Source organism: Bombina bombina, chromosome 3 (assembly GCF_027579735.1).
Source record: "Bombina bombina isolate aBomBom1 chromosome 3, aBomBom1.pri, whole genome shotgun sequence".
Taxonomy (NCBI): Eukaryota; Metazoa; Chordata; class Amphibia; order Anura; family Bombinatoridae; genus Bombina; species Bombina bombina.
In genome coordinates, this window is record NC_069501.1 from 93,221,578 (window position 1) to 93,242,322 (window position 20,745).

A 20,745-nucleotide genomic window follows, 5' to 3' on the forward strand; every position below is an offset into this window, starting at 1 on the left:
CCTGTTCTCATAGGAGTAAAATAGATACCACAGCAAAAGCTATGTAAAGATGAACATTTATTTAAAATCATACAAACTACACATCCTAAAATTGTGCGTCTATAACAAAGAAACCACAATAAAGAAAAAATAAATGTATTGTATACTATGGTTTCAGTGCTCATAGTACCAGAAAGTGATATTTCCCTGGGATTGGGGCATTGCTTGAACTCTCCTTCCCAGTTTGTTTATTTACTGACTTCAGAAATACAACTTTCATAGGGTAGTTCCAATCCTACAGCAGTTCCTGATACTTTGTTACAAACTCACTACTTTAAAATTTGGAAAAAAAACGTTTAATTTTAAAAAATAGTCATTTGTGTATAGTTTTTGACGATTACAGCGCTTTTAATTCAAACAGCAAAGATGGATTATTACAGAGAAAGCAAATACCCATTATAGAGTTTGTCTTGTGTAGGAATTCAAAGTGGGAATTCCTAAAGACACAAACACACTCACATACACACTTGCAAAAACACACACAAACACACACACACACACACAATTACATACACACTCAAGTACACACACACACTCACAATTACATACACAAACACACTCAAATACACACTCACATACAAACACAATTACACAAACAAATCACACACAATCACACACACACACATACACACTCACAAAAACACACACAAATACACTCACACACATACACATACACACACTCACATACTCACAATTACATACACAAACACACTCAAATACACACACACTCACAATTACATACACAAACACACTCAAATACACACACTCACATACAAACACAATTACACAAACAAATCACACACAATCACACACAAACACACTCACATACACACAAACACACACGCACTGAATAAGATTATATATGTTAATTACAAGTAACTGGGGGAAAAAGACATATGAAAAATAAATATGTTCACTCTATGAAGTCTCAGCAAATTTTATGCGTCTCATTCCTTATATTTCCCTAGCAAAATGCACAGTTATTTATGGATTACAATGGCTGCCAGTTGTTCCTTCATCCTGTGTGAAACTAAGTTTTATCTTGCTAATGTACATTAGTATTTACAAGCGAAAAGAAGGTGTTGTGTCATTGTTTGCCTTCATACATATAAATAACTCTTCTTCCTCCATACACAAAAGGTTATAAACAAACCTGCATGTGATGTGCATAAGAAAACCATGACTTAGTCTAACCTGAGATCTCTCCTTTTGTTTACTGATTAGCAGTTTCTTACGTGTAAACAGGACTAAATAGTGTTATGTTGCTGGGCAAATTCAGGGCATTTTATAACCAGCAACTTACCAAAATCACATTTAATCAATAAAAAGATACTTTAACAAATCAATACAGATGAAATGTTACTTATAAAAAAGTATAAAATAATAACTGTGTATGATACAAAGTTCCATTTAAAAGCTGACTGATTTGATTTTGTAAAAAAAACATTTTTAAAGAGACATTCAAATGAAAATATAGAAATTATACATGTTCCATTTCATTAGATCATTTCACTTTAAACTAATTTTCTTTTTTTTTACTATATGTTTAAAGTGATGGTAAGGTTGCAACGTTTTGTGTGCTTATCTAGGTAGCCTATATGTTTATGAACAAAGTCGCTAAGTTTGTTTTCTTTTTTGTATGATTTTTAAATAATAAATGACTAATTTAAAAAATCTGTGTTACTGTACCTTGTACTTCCTGCTCTAATATATGTATAATGTAGAGAGCGGTCCCACCTGCTCTCTACGTCAGCATCTAGGCTGGCTCCCAAGACAGTAAGCTGTGCACATGCGCAAGTCTAATCTCTCCGTCACAATGTAAACAATGAAGCACGCTATTCATTGTTTACTATTGTGCTAGAGAGCTGCGTTGCATATTGTTGCGCTGCGATCGTGATCCCCTTGACCAAACGAGCATTCAAAATAAAGTATAAGATGGGATTTCCTAGTATGATCGACGCGCATGCGTCACACGGAAGCACGCTTTTACTTTGCAAGGCAGAAAATTAACTTGTGCATGCACTATAGATAAAGTGGGCAGATTAGCTAAAGTCCTGGTCGCCTAACAGGATTTCAACTGGAGGAAAAAGGAAACGTCACAGAAGAAAAAACAATGACACAGAGCCGGGTGGAATACGGAACACTAGGAATCAAAAGTTAAAATGGTAAGAACTTTAATGTCATTGATAAAAAAAAAGATAAATGAAAGTAATATTTTTTTCCCCAAAGCTAGCAAATGCCGGTTTGACCGCTGCGCAACTGTACCATTACCTGAAAAGAAGATCAGGATAAAAGTGCTGTGCCTTTCCTTATCAAGAAGCAGCCAGTTATTAGAGTATATGTAAACATGACATTTTCTCTTTAACACATTGAGCTAGATTATGAGTGTAGCGCAAACGTTTGCGCAGGAGCAATAAGGGGTATATCACCAGTGTCTGCGCTCATCAGGCTTACCGTTCATATTATGAGTTGAAAGTAAGCGTGATCGTGTGAGCGCCATTGCAGTTTATGCTAGAATCATTATTGCGACTTCAGAGCTCTGGTTAAATGTTTTGCGAAACATAAAAGTTGCACAAAACACATAAAAAGTACATAAAGTATAGTTACACTCATAATAACACTATCTAATTAAAATTATTCATACAAAATATTGCACACAAAAGTTATAAGGGCTCAAAGATAGAAGGTCTCAGGTGTTAGAAAAAAGGGCAGGCGAAGGGCTTTACCTTTGAGACACATATATATATGTCTAAAGATGTATATGTGTGTATATATATATATATATATGTATATATATATATATATATATATATATATATATATATATATATATATATATATATGTCTATATATGTGTACTTATGTATTTATATGTGTATATATGTATTTAAAGACATATATACACATAAATATATATGTATACATATAAACCTATATATAAGTGCATTGGAGCCCTTTGCCGTTAAAACATGTAGACATGTAAAATCATATTTATGCAATATTCATATTTAATAAAGGTTTTAACTATGTATTTACTAGAAATATTTCACATTCCAATGTTCTGCACATAGGGGAATATGTTCTAAGTCTTTTTAAATAGATATTCCTATATATATATATATATATATATATATATATATATATATATATAGTCATCGATATATATTTATATATTGTACCAAAAAAACATCACATATATGTAAAAATACTTATTTATAAAATACATAGAATATGTTCTTCTATGTAAAGAACATTGGAATATGAAATATGCATCTAAGTGACTGCATATTAGCTTCAAAATCAAAATAAACAGCACATTTCAATCTCTCTCACACACACCTTTTTTAACATGTGCCCTTTCATATGCATAATAGTAGCATAGAGTGAAATAATACAAGAGAGGTTTATTTGAATCTAGCACTGACATCCATACATGTGACATCAATGAGGCATAGCTCAAATAAACTATGAATGTTTTGAAAGTTATAAGGGACATGAAACCCAAAAATGTTACTTTCGTAATTCAGACAGGGCATAGAATTTAAAAAAAAAAAAAGTTTTCAATTTACTTCTGCTATCAAATTTACTTTGTTCTCGTGTTATTCATTATTGAAGAGATATCTAGATAGGTAGCATGCACAATCCGGAGCACTACATGACAGGACATACTGCTGCCACCTACTGATCCTACAAATGTATCACATAGTTACAAGACTGCTGCCAGATACTACTCCAGTCAAGTGCACGCGCCTACACCTTCATGCTTTTCAAGAAAGGATACCAAGTGAAAAAAGTAAATTTTGATAATAGAAGTAATTTTTGTATAGACTGACTGAATCATGAAACAATTTTTGGGGTTTTTATGTCCCTTTACTGTCTAGTGTTCATCTTGACAAGGGGTGTCCAACATTCCCATATGACAGGCAACTGATAAACTTTGTTTATTTTCATTACATTTTCATGGATATAGTACAAATAAATATATACACACAGAGACGTATGAAGATGTAATTCACATCCATAAATGAAGGACTGGAACAAGTCACTTCTGGGGAAGATTTATGACAAGGCAAATCGCTGATTTGAGCCTGCAACTGATATTTATAAAGCAGCGATTTAAACTGGAGTAGGCGGATGAAAATCACCCCGGATTCATTAGACCGGTGTGATCGACAAGCCCTACTCTCGCGCAATTGATTGTGTGAGGGAAGGGGGTGGCATTGCACGAGTGTTCTGTTGTGCAATGATAAAATTGGGGAATATCTCTGCCCCACGATTTGCAATCAAGTGCGGACAGGTTCACAACTTGTGAATCCGGTCCGCTCGCAAATTGATAAATCTTGTCTTCTGTGTATTGTCTTCTGTGTATTGTATAAAAGCTCACCGGAACAGAGAGAAACCATTAGCTCATTTTACTAAGCATTAATTTGTTCCCAGTGATCCATTTTACCTGCTATAGTGTATTAAATTGTTTACAAGCAGCTTGTTTACCCTTATTTTGGCATTTGAAATAGCTGATTTAACCTGTGGTATTCCCATATATACTGATGGGACATGAAACCAATTTTTTTCTTTCACAATTCAGAAAGAGCATGCAATTTTAAACAACTTTCCAATTTACTTCTATTATTCATTTGCTTCTTACTCTTGTTATCATTTTATTTAGGAAAGCTAAGGAGCAGCAAAGAACCTAGGTTCTAGCTGCTGATTGGTGGCTGCATATAAATACAGATTGTCATTGGATAACCTATTTGTTCAGTTAGAAACCAGTAGTGCATTGCTGCTACTTCAACAAATGATACGAAGAGAATTAAACAAATTTTATAATAAAAGTAAACTGGAAAGTTGTTTAATATTTTATATTCTACCTAAACCATGAAATATTTTTTGGGGGTTTCATGTTCCTTTAAGTCCAGGCTTTTGACAAGTCTATTTAAACACAGCCAGCAGAATAAATTACATGCCCGGTGGGGTGTAGCAGAGATAACTAATAAAATGATAATTTCCCATTGTTCTCTCTAAGTATTAGGCTTTGGTTTACAAACAGACATAAGATAAGGAAGCATGTATGTGTACACAAAGTGATAATATAATGAGACCTCATTTTACATGCAAGCTCAACCCATTTCAATAGGCTGTGGTTTCAAAGCACAAAAAAAAAAAATCATATTCACGAATAAACCTGAAAATGCAATGGGAAGGAGATTTCTTCTAAGATTTCTTGTTTACTTAGCTTTAATAAAACCAGTGCTTCAAGGGACAAATTTTTTTTTTTTATTGTTTAAAAAGATAGATAAAACCTTTACTACCCTTTCCCGAGCTTTGCATAACCAACACTGTTATATTAATGAACTCTATAACTTCTAAGATTGCCTGTTTCTAAGCCCCTGCAGGCCTCCCCTTACCTTTTTTTTTAGCTTTTTACAATCTTGCAATACAGCCAGACAGTGCTGGTTCATGTTTGCCATATAGATAACTGTGCACACTCCTGTAGAGAATGATAATGGTTTCCCAAGAACCAGCATTAATTGGCTAAAATGCGAGATTGTAAAAAGCTGATAAGCTGTGATAAGGGGCAGCCTACAAAGGCAGGTAATCATAGAGGTAAAAAAATATATTAATATAACGTGTTGGTTATGCAAAACTGGGGAATGGGTAATAAAGGGATTAACTATCTTTTTAAACAATAGTTATTTTTGTATAAGTAGAGATACAACAGACAAAAACAGCTATTTGGAATAACAAAATAAAGGTAAAAAAAAAATTAAACTATTAAATACAACTCCAACTAATCAGCTGATTTATTTCACCTGTGCTCCAGTTCAGATATCGTCAAAATGTGGCCCTGTTATGAAGGCCTGGGGACAGGTTTGAAAACCAGTGCAGTAAAGGAAAAAAAAAAAAAAAGAGTATCTCAATATGCAGACTGTTTTCTTTTTTACTTCATTCTTCTTAGGAGATCAACAAAAAGAAAAAAAAGACTGACTCAAATCCCAGGGAAGGTCAAAATGTCTTGTAGAATTAGCTCATACAGTAGCTTCCTCAAAGCACCATTCTTCACTATATACTGATAAGGGCTGTAGAAATCTTTATTTACACAAATGTTACAAAATCGTTACTCGTGTTTACCTTCTGCTCAAACACAAAATAGCTCTGGAACAAATACACATAGGGATTATTTAGAAGTAGTAAACCTAAGATAATTTGCTTTAAAGGGATATGAAACACAAATTTCATATCCCTTTAAAGGAATAGGAAATTTTAACTTGAACTTGCATGATTCAGATAAAGTGTATACTTATAAGATACTTTTAAAGTCACTTCTATTATCAAATTTACTGTTGTTAAAAAGGGGCGGAAAGGATGTGTAAGTAGCGCTTCTGATTGGATCAATGGTGGTTTCTGCTCTGGACCTGGAGGTTAAACACACAATAGTGCAGAGCCAATAGTCTTAAAATAACACGCTCTAATCTGAATTAGACCATGTAAGTTTTCAACTATTATGACCCTTTAAAGGGACAGTGTACTGTGATCCCTCCCTTTAACGTGTTCCCAATGGTTCATTTTAACTGCTGAAGTATGTAAAATTATTTACAAATGGCTTCTTTACCTTTATTTTTGCATTAGAAACTGCCACTTTTGTCAGTTGTAGCCCCACCTATGCTGAAAACTTAAAGGGACATGAAACACATTTTTTTTTCTATTATGATTCAGGTAGAGCATGTGATTTTAAACAACTTTCCAATTTACTTAGTTATCTAATTTGCTTAGTTCTCTTAATATCCTTTGTTGAAAAGGATACCTAGGTAGGCTCAAGAGCTGTTGATTGGTAGCTGCACATAAATGCCTCACGTTATTGGCTCGCAGCTATCTACCTGTAATGCACTGCTTCTTCTTCAACAAAGAATACCAAGAAAATTAAGCAAATTAGACAATAGAAGTAAATTGGAAAGTTGTTTAAAATTGTATGCTCTGTCTGAATCATAAAAGACAAAATGTGGGTTTCATGTCCCTTTAAAAAGGCTTAGGACAGAGAGGTATTAAAATATAAATTTTCCAATCCACTCTAGACCTGGAGGTTAAACACACAATAGTGCAGAGCCAATTGTCTTAAAATGACATACTCTTAAATCTCAACCCATTTGATGGGGTTGTGGTTTCAATTAATAGAAACATTTCAAAAACACACTTTATGGTTCGACATCTAACATCGGCTCACCGTTTCAAAACATAAATATATACGATTCCATACACGTTTTTCAATAAAAAAGTGTTCAATATGTTTAACTTTACAAAAATTGAAAGGTTTTTTTCTACTTCAAATTGATGGGAATAGCTTTGAAATAAATAAAAAAAAACACCAGAGTTGCTACACAATGCTTGTGTGCGTGATTTATAATTGACTTGGAGTGGGGACATAAGTATTTAACACATATTAAGGTTAAACACACGGTTAAAGAGACATGATTTTAAGCAATCATCTAATTTATTTCTTTATCAAAGTTTCTTCATTCTCTTGGTATGTTTTGTTGAAAAGTAGGGAATTAAGCTTAGGAATGAACAACGTCTGGAACACTATATTGCAGCAGCTTTGCAAGAACGTTATCCATTTGCGAGAGCACTAGATGGCAGCACTATTTTCTGCCATATAGTGATCCAGACTCCTACCAAGGTATCTATTCAACATAGAAAGCTAGGTGAATAAAGCAAATTTGCTTAAAGTAAATTGGAAACTTCTTAAAAATTGTATGCTCTGTCTGAATTCTAAAAGCAATTTTTGGGGTTTCATATCCCTTTAAGCTACTGATGTGGTCATGGACAGGACTTGATTAGTGATTGAAATCTACTTGAGTATGCTGCTCCTGATTGGCTTATCATCTATGTGTTGCGGCTCCTGAGTAGAGGATTGTTCTTAAAAATCTTTTTATGGGTTAAACGGAGCTACAAAGCAGTATTTTTATAATAGTAAAATGCTTTACAATTTAGATCCTTTTGTTATTACATTAACATGTCCCTTTAACCACTTGTTTACAAAAAAAAATCTGATAATGATTTAAACGTTGCTTCTGAAATTGTTAATGACCCTGCTTATTATTTAAAATAGTACAGCTGAAAAAGACTTTATTGGATTGTCTGGAAAAAAAAAGTGTATTGTAAAATGATGACTTTTCATGGGTGTGTTTTGTTTTACAGACTCAGGCAAACGCTGTATCTAAACCTAGGAATATATTCACTGGCCCCTCTATAAACTGTATGAACAATATATGGAGGTTGATGATTTTTTTTTTTATGGGATTAATTACCATGTGTTTTAAGTTTGTCAGTCATCTTGTTAATTTTTCTTTCCAACCTTGCATATCTGGCAAATTCATCCATCATACTAAAACTAGATAGCTCTTGTCTCATGCTTTGAATTTCAGATCTCATCTGATGCTCGTGTTCAGCATCCTTCTGTAGCAGCCTGGATATCTGAAAGAGAAAATAGTCATTTGTTTTGCAAAAGTTTCACAGACTAAGATCAAAATATAATATTAATTAAAATAAAAGTGTCCTATTTAGAGCAGGCTATAAAAAAATAGCAATGCAAAAATAAATGATCAGTTTACACAAGCTTTTATTAAAATCAAGGTTTTAATCAATTAAAATGTGTTGTTTTTAGAAATAATACATTAACAATGTGTACTATATTATAATCCCAATAGTACTATTATTTGTGCTAAACGTTGTGCTTGTAATCTTTTAAACATTATAAATAATATTCTTTATTTACATTTAAGATTTAAAAAGGTAAACTTCAAGGATATTTATACAAAAATCTGAAAAATGCAGGTTTGAAGGTCCTGATTTATTAAAGACAAGACACAATGGTGGCGAAATTGTCTTTTGATGTGGAAAAAAACACTCGAGGACGCCCTGAAAGCACCTCACAGATCAGCACCCTCTCTCCATGCTTGTTTGTAACATGGATAAAGGTCCTTGGTACTCAAACTATAGCCCAAAGATGGCTGTACTTTATCTGACCTCCTTTTTTAGATGGTCATTTAAACAGATATAATTCTCATTTTATTTTTTTGTGCAGGGTTTCTCATTTGCAGACATACTATCTAGGTTATGGTTGTCTTTCTAGAGCACTAGGAGGGGTTATATAAGGTGAAAATAAACCAAGATGGCACTGAGAATATGGCAGTCGTTTTAACAAAATTGCATGCAGAAGCTTGCAATGTTTTTAATATGGTGAATATTCATTACGCATTCGAATTATTTATTTGTAAGGAATACGAATGTGCGGGAAAACCGAAGAATATTATAGCTAGAAATTGGTTTAATACTTCCTAAATCTTCCAAGGGGTTTTCGTTTTAATTCTGTCCCTTTACCACATAAATATTTGTTTTCAGTGATTGAAAAAGAGCATCTATATAAAACGACGTGTTTTTACGCCGTGTGCTATTTCTGGGAGAATTAACATTCCCTTTTTTAGATAACAAAGGCGATCCACTCGCTCTTTACTTACAATTGAAGAAAAAGAAGGAAGCAGGATTTTAAAGAGATTGCAAATAAATACAGTGCTTAGCACCAACAACCATGCACAGCCCTCCGCCATGTTCCCGATCACATCACATACACACAATGGCAATCATCAAACCCCACCCCTAGGGCCCTCTGAGGTGAGCTTCCCTCATGCATAAACGATATTTGACAGAAACCATAGAAAGACGACGCCATTTTCATGTTTTATTTTATGTAGGGAAACCAATTCTTGTGAGTTTGTACTTTATAAACAAGACGCGCGTAACACTGCGCCCTCAAGAGAGTGCCAGACAAGCCGTTGGAAAACATATGTTTGGAGCGGCGTGCACAGTGACGTGACACCCACCATGATGACCAGCGATAGCCAATCAGAGAGCGACGTTGTATTTACCACCAACCATTCAAACAAACGTAAAAAAAAAACCTTCCCGATGGAGGGAAAAAATAACTAAAGCCGATTTACATGTTGTTTGTCCCATCCCCCAACTATTATAATAAGTAAGGCCAGTCGGGTGAGTGACAGGCTAACCTACCCAGACAGGTGCTTGTGTTATTATTTGAAAGGCGCTCTGTAGATGGACTTGACCAATCAACAAACAAAAGGGGTGGGATTTAAGCAAACCCCGCCTCTCAGCTGCCATCAGGTTGGAGCGGTGAATAGATAAGAGGCGGAGGGATCCTATCCGGTTTGAACTAGTTCTGCCGCTAGCTTATTAACTGCTTGCAAGCGCTGTGGAGCAAGGTATTCTTTGTGAGGACTCCATCTGCAGGAAGGAGACAGGCTTAGAGGCAAAGGAGATTTATATTCCACCTCTCAACACCCAAGCGTCCATTAGTGTTGGCAGCAAGCGTGCAGAAGGGGAGCCGCCGCGCTTGCAAGCTTAATATTTTTCCACTTTTTTAGCGCCGAAAGCACAACAAAAACACTTCAACATGCCCAAGAGGAAGGTAAGATATGCGCTTGGTCGATAAAAAAATATGCAATTTTAATCAGAATTTATTTCTAATCTTTTGCTAACAAAACTAGATATATATTTTGCAGCGCATTTTAATGTGCATGGTCACTTGCTTGACAAGTTTAATTTTTTGCCGCGAAATATTTAAGTGGAAACCCTATTGTTCTCGTATCGTGTACCAATTAGTTGCCCGCCAATTCTCCGTTACAGCATTGGTAGGAGTGCAGCTGTATTTTTTTTTATTTCTAGATTATTTTTTTAACGAATTTCCACGTTAATGTGTTTTTTTTTGTTTTATAGTTAAAAAATGTGGGTTTTTTATACGTAGTTAAGCGCAGTGATTATGTAGCGGAGTGATAGCCATATCCCCAATTATAGGTTTTTATTATCTCTATTGTCACCGCATCCAATGCCCACAGTGTTTATGTAATGTGTATTTTGGACCCAATTATAGGTTTTTATTTATTATCTCTATTGTCACCGCATCCAATGCCAGTGTTTATGTAATATGTATTTTGGTAGGGGGGGTGCGAGCAGTAATGGCGCAGGCTGGAGAAGATCATTGCGGTGGATGCGCGCTACTTCTTCCCCAACCAGAGCCATTCCTGCTCGCCCTCGGTGGCGGGTTCTGTTCAGTGCTTCCCGACTCTCATTGGTCAGCTTTGTACTGGGCGGTCCGGGTGTTCTAGAGCTTTCCTGCTTGTGTACAGCCAATAGGGAAGCTTACTGACGTCACGAGCCCGCTGGGTCCCTTGTGTTTGTAGTAATGTGCACAGGGCATGATCTACACACGTTGGGAGGGAATTGTGATGTGGTGGCGCCATTACATGCTTGTTTATAAGGTGGTTTAAACGCGCACACCCCCTCTGTTCCCAATTGGTTTACCAACGAGAGTCTGTGATGTAGTCAGTTTGGCGCCCTCTACTGTTATGTTCTGGCGGGAGGTCTTTTAACCTGTTGCAGTACTTGGTGTGATTTTTCTAAGGTTTGTGAAGGTCAGATCTTGGCGTGTATTACTCTTATGAATAACAATTTTCACAAAAGATAAAAAAATGTTTTTTTACTTTTTAGGTCAATGCTGCTGATGCTGGAGATGTCAAGGATGAGGTAAATATTTTAGTTGTGACCTAACATGCATTTCTCTCCAGTTAAGTGCATAAAGCTAATTTTCTTTCCCCTTTTCTTAAATTTTAGCCCAAGAGGAGGTCGGCAAGACTGTCAACTGTAAGTATGGTTGTTAGATGTGTCTTAATGACTGCATTATGTCTATGAAGCATACATGTAACTTGCTTTTAGGGGCGTCTTAGCCAATGCTGCTATTAAAAGCTATCTCCATTTAAAGGGATATAAAACAATGTTTAAAGGGACACTGGACCCACTTTTTTTTTCTTTTGTGATTCAGATAAAGCATGTAATTTACTCCTATTTTTCTTCATTCTCTTGCTATCTTTATTTGAAAAAGGGCATATAAGCTATTCTTTGGTTCAAAACTATAGACGGCAAGAACAACCCAGGTTGTTCACCAAAAATGGCATCTGAACTTAGTCTTGATTTTCAAATAAAGATTCCAAAAGAATAAAGAAAAATTGATAGGAGTAAATTGGAAATTTGCTTAAAATTGCATGCTCTTTTTGAATCACAAAACAGAAAATTTGGGTTCAGTGTCCCTTTAATGATTCAGGGCATACTGTTAAGCACATTTCAGTTTTACTTGTATTAAACTTGGCTTATCCTTTGAAGAAGCAGCTGTGCGCTGTTAGCTGGGCAGATATATCGGTCAATATGCAAAGGCAAGTTTAGTAAAAATATTCCAAGAATCAATATTTGTGTTCCTTTAAAGGGATATGAGTCTAAATATCTTGTGCTTCAGAGCATTCTGTAGTAAGACTTTCCAGTTTACTTCAAAATTTGCAATCTTTTTATATTTCCACTTTCTGTGGAACAAGATCCTACTAGGCAAGCTTACAGGTTATATGTATACTAGTCTGATTGGCTGGTGTCTCAGAAAATAGGAAGTTCAACAAGAAAACACAGCCCATTTTAATGTTTAAATTGCATATTCTTTGAATTTACTTTTGATTAGGATTATGGTGATCCAGTATTTATAGGACGTGCTAGGTTATGTTTCTACACAATCATGTAGCAGATGTTTATGAATATAATTTTTTTTTATTTGCAGAAACCAGCCCCACCTAAAGCTGAAAATAAACCAAAGAAGGAAAAGGCTGCAGTAAAGGTTAGTTCTATTGTGTTTAAAGTGACATGATACATCAAGTTTTTCATGTGACCATGTAAATAGACATGTGGATACTGATCTAACAATCCATGTTTGTGTAATGGGTCTCTTCATATGCTGGGGAAGGTCTGATCTTACTGCTATCTCAGCCCTTTCACTTGGTGTCCCAGCCTAAACAGTGCTCAGCTGGGAGCTTCTAAGTAAATGTTAAGATCTGACCTTCCCCACCATATGAAAAGACCCATTACACAAATGTGAGAAAGCGTTAATCTGTGGACTTAGGTCTATCTGATACACTGGGGTTTGGTTAAGAGTATGAAAATCGGAGCAATGCTTAACTATAGATTGTTTCAAAATGCTCCCAGCTGGGCTATATATGTATAGCCTACCCTACATTTATACAAACATAAATGTAGGGTAGAGTGTTCCTCCTAACTATTTCACCTTTGTGCTTTATGTGTTAATCTGCTTAATACTAACTAGTTTAATCAATGTGCAGGACAAATCTGAGGACAAAAAGGTTCCAGCAAAAGGAAAAAAAGGAGCTAAAGGCAAACAGACTGAAGATGCAAACAAAGAGGAAAACAAGGAAGACCTGCCTTCCGAAAACGGCGAAACTAAGAGTGATGAGGTTTGTTAGAACCTGTCTATGTACAAGTAACTGCTTAGCTTCTTGGTAATAGGCTATTGATAACTTTGTAAAAACTTCCCTTTTCTTTCCTCTAGGCCCCAGCTTCTGATGGAGGAGACAAGGAATCAAAGTCTGAGTAACCTACATCCTGTACCAAGTCTTTTATCAGTGGTTCCTGTACCTCCCTTGTACAATTCAGAGGAATATTTTTATCAACTATTTTGTAAATGCAAGTTTTTTAGTAGTTTAATTCTAGAAAACACACTTTTAAGATAGGAGGAAATCCCACCATGTCTTTCCTTTTTATTTTACACATTTTGGATGGAATACAATGCCTTTACTTTTTTTTTATTAAAAGGATATAATCCTGTACCAGTGGTTGACTGGAAAAAATTAAATGCAGCCCTTTTTACAATGGGGAGCGGAAGTTTCAAGCAAGCCATTAATTTCTGTATGGCCTTTATAACAAGGCAGGCTCAAATTCAACTTGTGGCAAATGGCTGTAACTGGTTTATTCCAATCTCAAGTTTTAAAATGTCTTAACATTTTTAATTGTTCTCTGTACCCATGTTGTTGTGCATAAACTTTAATAAAACTCCCCTGGTGATGGATTTCCCTCTAAGAATTGTGTACTATCTGTGACGATGTTACTTTTTTGGTAGTGGTATTTTATTTTCAGTAACTTTGTAAAAGTGCTGTGAATTTTCTTGGGGCACTTCCGAGTGTGTAGTGAGTGTGATGTGAAGTACTAGGAAGTGAAACATGTCAGAATGTTAACCTTTTTAACTACCAGTGTGGGTTGTGCTAAATCCTTTCTGGCAGGTAAGCGGTTAATAGAGCATCAAAGATGCCGGTACGAGGGTGCTAGGTTCTTTTCTTCATAACAGTCTTTAGAACATAAAGCTGAAATGTTGCTAGAATAATGGATTCCAAGGATTTCAAGTACATGTGTTTTTGTTTTTTTTTTCCCTAGATTTCAATCTACTAGAGTTTTAAAAGGAAAAAAATGTACAGATTGTTCATAGTGTCTGTGTACTTATCACCAAACCAATAAAACCTGGTTGAAACTTATCTAGTTCTTGGACTGTAATTTTAGATCGCAAATACTTACACTAAGCACATACAAACCTGGAGGTGTGGGTATTGTTTAAATATGTGGTTTTGGGAGGGCAATGGTTAAAATCAGTTTACTTGCATACTAATGTGACAATAAGACATGTTTGCAATTCACACAGGTGGGACAGTACAAAATGTATGCAGGGTGCATTGCACTGAAAGCCTATACATGCTACACATGGTCCATATTTATGAAGCATTCCATTACTTGCCCCACTAGTAATTTAATTTCCCTTGCAACAGAGCAAACCAAAATTTCTAGGGTGTCCTAATTTAACCTAACTTGAATAATCCTAGTGCTACAAAACTGCAGTCTTAAAGGGGATAATAGAAATCTTGATATGATCTAAAAAGGCCAAATTTATTTGCTTTTTGTAACCTGGCTCTAAAAATGTATGGACCTTTCTAATTCTCAAAGCTGGTAATGTGCAATTTTCAAAATGAATGGAAAGGTCAAAATTTGCATTTTTAAATGGAGGAATTCTTGTAGTTAAACTAGCTGCCTAGTAAGTGGGGTTTTAAGCATCACATGCTATTGGGTTTCATGCACTGAAAGTCTAACACCGACCTCAGAGGCAGCAGTGACTTGTATGGCACTTTAAGGAACATTAAACATAAACTCATGTTTCAGAGCACGTAATTTTAAATGGATTTTCAATTCCATTAGAATGTGCAGACTTTTATATGCTGAGCACATGTGAAAGGAGTCAGTTTACTTATATGCACTTTGTGATTGGGCTCACAATGCAGGAAGAAGGTAAATTGCATTTGCCAGAAAAATCTCCTTTTAAAGCAGAGCAAAGTTTTTAGCAATGTCTTTTTCCTTCCCCCCCCCCCGGAATCATTGCTTGAGGCAACGCTGTGATTGGAGGAAGCCGGAATTGTCTGACATATGAAGTGATGAACGGCAGGAGGGGGAATCGCTAATTTTAGGAGTAAATTTTAAAATTGCATGCTCAATCTGAATGAGAAAATGTGGGGTTAGTATCCCTTTAAAGAAGAAAATTTAAGTTAACAAAACAGGTGAAAAGTAAAAATTAAATTTTAAGACGCTGATTTTTTTTAAAGTTGCCATTCACTTTAATTTCCCATAACCAGCAGAATTTTTTTTGCTGGCCCCCTGTATCATGAACCATCTGCCAATCAGATGGGTTTATGTATACCTTGTGCATATGCCCTGTAGGAGCTGGTGCCTCAAAGTGTCTGCAAAATGTGAGAAGTCAATTGGAAAGTCTCAAAACTGCATGCTCTATTTGATTTATTGTTTAATTGTGACTTTAGTGTCCCTTTAATGGCCATAAGTCTTAAAAAGCGCAATACATACTACTGCCAGTTCTGAGCATGAATACTTGTGTGCGGGGGTAAGCAGCATACACACATGCTACCTTACTAGAAGCATATTACACAACATACTTGAAATCGATCAATGTGCATTTCCGATTTGACCTTTCTATCCCTCTTAAGCTGACCCTGCTACCAGCCAGTCTTTAGCTAATAGGCTTTTCCAAACTATAAATTACATGGTTTTGCAGTTACAAAAACTGTTTTGCATTGCCTTGATTGGGGAGCAAAATCTTTCTACCAATTTTCCTTTTTTCTCCCTAGCAGCATACACACGCCAAATAGGACTGACAAGCCCTGTCTTCTAAAGAGAACAGATTGGCTCCTCCAAGCATGGGAAGTAATGGGTGGAGTTTAAAAAAAGATATCTGCTACATAAAATGTAATTAAGTGGTTTACTGTTCCTTTAAGGCAGAGCTTTCCAAACTTTTCATGTTGGTGACACTTTTTAAACCTAAATCATTTCACGACACAGTAATTCAGTTGTACAAGCAAACAGGAGGTTAAACTAACTTGTTTTAACAGATACACATACATAAATTATTATAACGAAATGTATTTACAAGTAACAGTATGTAAGTGGGCAAGAATTAAAAAAAAGTTTAATAACACCAATAGCTACTTACTATTTTAATGGGATGAACACTGTTTCTGAATATTAAAGACATTCACATTTCATCATCAAGCATTTTTAAGCTTCCACTTCCTATCCATATATAGAGCAGGAGCAGCGATGCAATACTGGGAGCTAGCTGCAAAAATACCCCAATAATTTTAATTCTGACTTCAGCGTTTAAGCTGCTTCTCTCAGAACTCTGCAAGTCCGACTGACTACTGCCCACGCTGCAAACACACTGCTGTCCCACTCACTGACTACACGTGCAGTCAGGAGCCAATGTGCCGCCAATGGGAATAGTTTCAGTTCCCACTGAGCTGCGCCAATGGGTTAAGATGATCTGTGACCCACTAGGTATCAATCGCGTGTCAACCATGTTATATGCATAGCAGGCAGGCGGCAAGTCTGAAACCCAAAAAAATCTAAAAAATAAATTTAAACAAAATTGTGCTGAAGCAGGGACACACCTACAGACTGCTGTCGACACACTGTCACAACACAGTTTGGAAAGCACTGCTTTAAGGAATGCATAATTTCACAAAAGATCTTAAATGGACAGTTGACTCCAAAATATGTTTAAAGGGACAGTCCACACCCAATGTAACTTAAGGCCATACCTTAGATCCGGAATAGGAGATGCAGCTACACCGCATCGATGTTGATGAACTCTATTCGAGTAATCACTGAAAATATAGTTTTATTCCTTGAAAATATGGCCACCAAACCCCCCCACTATTGCATATAAACCTTTTTCATTGAATCCTAGTTGTTGAAAGCTAAATCTAGGTAGAATCATACGCTAATTTCTAAGCCTTTGAACGCCACCTCATTATATGTATTTTGATAGTTGTTTTTTTAACGTTAGACAGCTAGTTCACATTTCTCACAAAAGATAACATTGCTCACTCTCCTGAGTCTGTCGAAAGAACTGAGATAAGGGGGCAGAGGCTTAGATACAAGGTAGTAAAGGGATTGTAACGCATTTTCTTGAGCAGACTGTAACTTTAATATGATTTTGGAAATGCCTACAAGAATCAGCAGTTCTGTGCAACAGGGTAGCTTTTTACTATATAGAAAAGTCTTCCTTTGTTCTTAAACCCTTAGCTCTAGAGATGACCTAAATTGACAAATTAATGCATGTGTTGTGATTTTTCTTTTAAAGGAACAGTAAACCTTAAAATTAATGTTATATAATTCTGCACATAGTGCAGAATTATATAACATTATATTAGCCAACCATTATTTAACATAATATTGCCTTTTTATTTTTAGCAAAAAACGCTGTTTTACAGACCCGCTCTGCTTTTTCCCTCAGCGCATCGGGCCAGCTGTATAGTCACAGCCCGGCCCGACCGCGTCATAAGACTAAATGCAGCTCGCTCCTGCTGTCAGGCCGGGCTGTAAAGGCTGTGACACACTGCAAGCAGAGCGACGCGCAGCCTGTAGATGCAGCTGTGCGCGCTCAGTGTGTCTTGCCTTTTCATCTCTGAGCACTCTGCTGCGTCAGGACGCGTAGCTAAGCGCTCAGAGATGAAATATTTGAACTTCAGAAGCGATGCGACGCGGAGCAAAGCAGCTGCTTTGCCTCGCGCCGCATCGCTTGCAGTGTGTCACGGGCTTGACTATACAGCTGGCCCGATGCGCTGAGGAAAAAAAACAGACCCGCTCAGCAGAGCCCAGAGAGCGGGTCTGTAAAACAGCGTTTTTTGCTAAAAATAAAAAGGCAATATTATGTTAAATAATGGTTGGCTAATATAATGTTATATAATTCTGCACTATGTGCAGAATTATATAACATTAATTTTAAGGTTAACTGTCCCTTTAAGTCAAGAATAAATGTATAAACTGTATTTAGTGTCCCTTTAACCCCTGCAAAGAAGTGAAACATCAGAAGCCACAGAGAACTACTGGTCCTTAGCTTTAACAGTCACTGAGCCAATCAGCAGCAGTGTCTTGTGACTACCAGTGTTGATTGATCTGCTGCTCCCGAGTGGTACTTTGTATTTAATCCCATAACAGAGTGAGTAGTGCAAAAATGATGAATTCTAATTGAATAAAGACCCACTCTGCTGAGCGGGTCTGTTTTTTTTCCTCAGCGCATCGGGCCAGCTGTATAGTCACAGCCCGGCCCGACCGCGCCATAAGACTAAATGCAGCTCGCTCCTGCTGTCAGGCCGGGCTGTGACTATACAGCTGGCCCGATGCGCTGAGGAAAAAAAACAGGACCGCTCAGCAGAGCCCACAGAGCGGGTCTGTAAAACAGCGTTTTTTGCTAAAAATAAAAAGGCTTTTTACTGTATAGAAAAAAGTGTTCCTTTGTTCTTAAACCCTTAGCTCTAGAGATGACCTAAATTGACAAATTAATGCATGTGTTGTGATTTTTCTTTTAAAGGGACAGTAAACCTTAAAATTAATGTTATATAATTCTGCACATAGTGCAGAATTATATAACATTATATTAGCCAACCATTATTTAACATAATATTGCCTTTTTATTTTTAGCAAAAAACGCTGTTTTACAGACCCGCTCTCTGGGCTCTGCTGAGCGGGTCTGTTTTTTTTTCCTCAGCGGCCTGCTGTCAGGCCAGGCTGTGACTATACAGCTGGTCCGATGCGCTGAGGAAAAAAAAAGGCCCGCTCAGCAGAGCCCAGAGAGCGGGTCTGTAAAACAGCGTTTTTTGCTAAAAATAAAAAGGCAATATTATGTTAAATAATGGTTGGCTAATATAATGTTATATAATTCTGCACTATGTGCAGAATTATATAACATTAATTTTAAGGTTAACTGTCCCTTTAAGTCAAGAATAAATTTATAAACTGTATTTAGTGTCCCTAAACGTTATTACTGTTTTTCTGCAGCATACGCACATATCCTGTGGGGGGGGCATGTGCACTAGTATTTAAACACTATGCTTGCTTAGAGAGATGGCCATAATGTGTATTCCTTCTGAAGGCGTAATTTGTGTTATAGAAACTGCTGCTGACTCTGAGAACCCTCGCAGGATATGTGCGTAGATGGTTGAACAGTCCGGTGTGTCTGCTTGTTCTGAGCTATTTAGCGTTGTGCTTGTAGCTCTAATATTCTAAAATGTTGAGGCAATCCACATCTAACCCCTGTCCCGTTGGTCGGTTAAGCAAAAGGATAAATTGTATCTTTCGAATGGTTACTTACAGTTTCTACCAGCAGACTACAATTTTACTAAAGTTTAGTATCTTTTAAGAAGTGGTTTAGAACTTGAAGGTCTATGCTAATCTATGTTTGTTGCCTACTAACTTATAGAGAAAGCCAAATGTGCTCTTCTATGTGAGCTTAAACAGCTACTGGAAGGGAATTTTAACAGACTGCCCCGGTGGAGGCAGAACTAAGTGTCATAGACACAGTTAAAGTTGGCTCCGGAGTAGCAAATAATACTTTTAAAGGGGCAGTAAACCTAGAAAATGTTATATAATTCTGCACATAGTGCAGAATTATATAACATTATGTTAGCCAAACTTTATTCAACCTAATATTGCCGGTGAAATTTGATTAAAAAAAAGAGGGTTTTTCAGATCGCTGCTCTTGCTCTACTGAGCAGCGATCTGCTCTGTCTGAGCGGGTCTGGTTTTCCCTGAGCGCATCTGCTCTGTCTGATTGCGGGAGTGAGCTGCAATGAGTGTAAAGGCTGTGACACACTGCAAGCGATGCAGTGCGAGGCAAAGCAGCTGCTTTGCTCCGCGTCGCATCGCTTCTGAAGTTCAAATATTTCATCTCTGAGCGCTTAGCTACGCGACCTGACGCAGCAGAGTGCTCAGAGATGAAAAGGCAAGACACACTGAGCGCGCACAGCTGCATCTACACGCTGCGCGTCGCTCTGCTTGCAGTGTGTCACAGCCTTAATGGTGCGATCGGGCTGTGACGAGACAGCTGCCCAGATGCGCTCAGGGGGAAAACCAGACCCGCTCAGTAGAGTAAGAGCAGCGGTCTGAAGAGCCCTCTTTTTTATTTTTAATCAAATTTCACCAGCAATATTAGGTTGAATAAAGTTTGGCTAAGATAATGTTATATAATTCTGCACTATGTGCAGAATTATATAACATTATTTTCTAGGTTTACCCTTTAATATATTTTCTAGGTGTCAGCCGTATTTGGTCAGTTCAGGATTTAACCCAACTGCTAGCGTGGATATTAAAACACACGCTAGCACACTGAGAAATATCCAGGACGTGACCCACTCAGGAAACAAAATAAGCAGGGTATCAGAACTTCCCAAAAGAATATTAATTCAAAATATCTTCTTGAGG

At 36.7% G+C, this 20,745-nt stretch overlaps 2 protein-coding genes across 4 annotated transcripts in view; one reads left to right on the forward strand and one right to left on the reverse strand.

Annotated features, from left to right (window-relative positions):
* GET1 (guided entry of tail-anchored proteins factor 1) overlaps positions 1-10,019 on the reverse strand; it is a 326,846-nt gene extending 316,827 nt beyond the window's left edge. The window contains exons 1-2 of one of the 3 annotated variants that reach the window (XM_053705922.1): positions 9,915-10,019; positions 8,343-8,508 (exon numbers count right to left, since the gene is read on the reverse strand). In XM_053705922.1, coding sequence (XP_053561897.1) covers positions 8,343-8,508; positions 9,915-9,917 — 169 coding nt within the window. In that variant the 5' untranslated portion in view covers positions 9,918-10,019. Of the gene's footprint in view, positions 1-8,342; positions 8,509-9,551; positions 9,661-9,688; positions 9,723-9,914 lie in introns of those variants that run through there. The other 2 variants (XM_053705923.1, XM_053705921.1) reach the window with 2 other exon arrangements.
* Positions 10,020-12,605: 2,586 nt separating this feature from the next.
* On the forward strand, positions 12,606-14,462 carry HMGN1 (high mobility group nucleosome binding domain 1). Its single transcript, XM_053705924.1, has 3 exons — positions 12,606-12,760; positions 13,260-13,391; positions 13,487-14,462. Exons 1-3 carry the CDS (start codon positions 12,671-12,673, stop codon positions 13,529-13,531), a joined length of 267 nt encoding a protein of 88 aa, XP_053561899.1. The 5' UTR covers positions 12,606-12,670; the 3' UTR covers positions 13,532-14,462.
* The last annotated feature ends 6,283 nt before the right edge of the window (positions 14,463-20,745 follow it).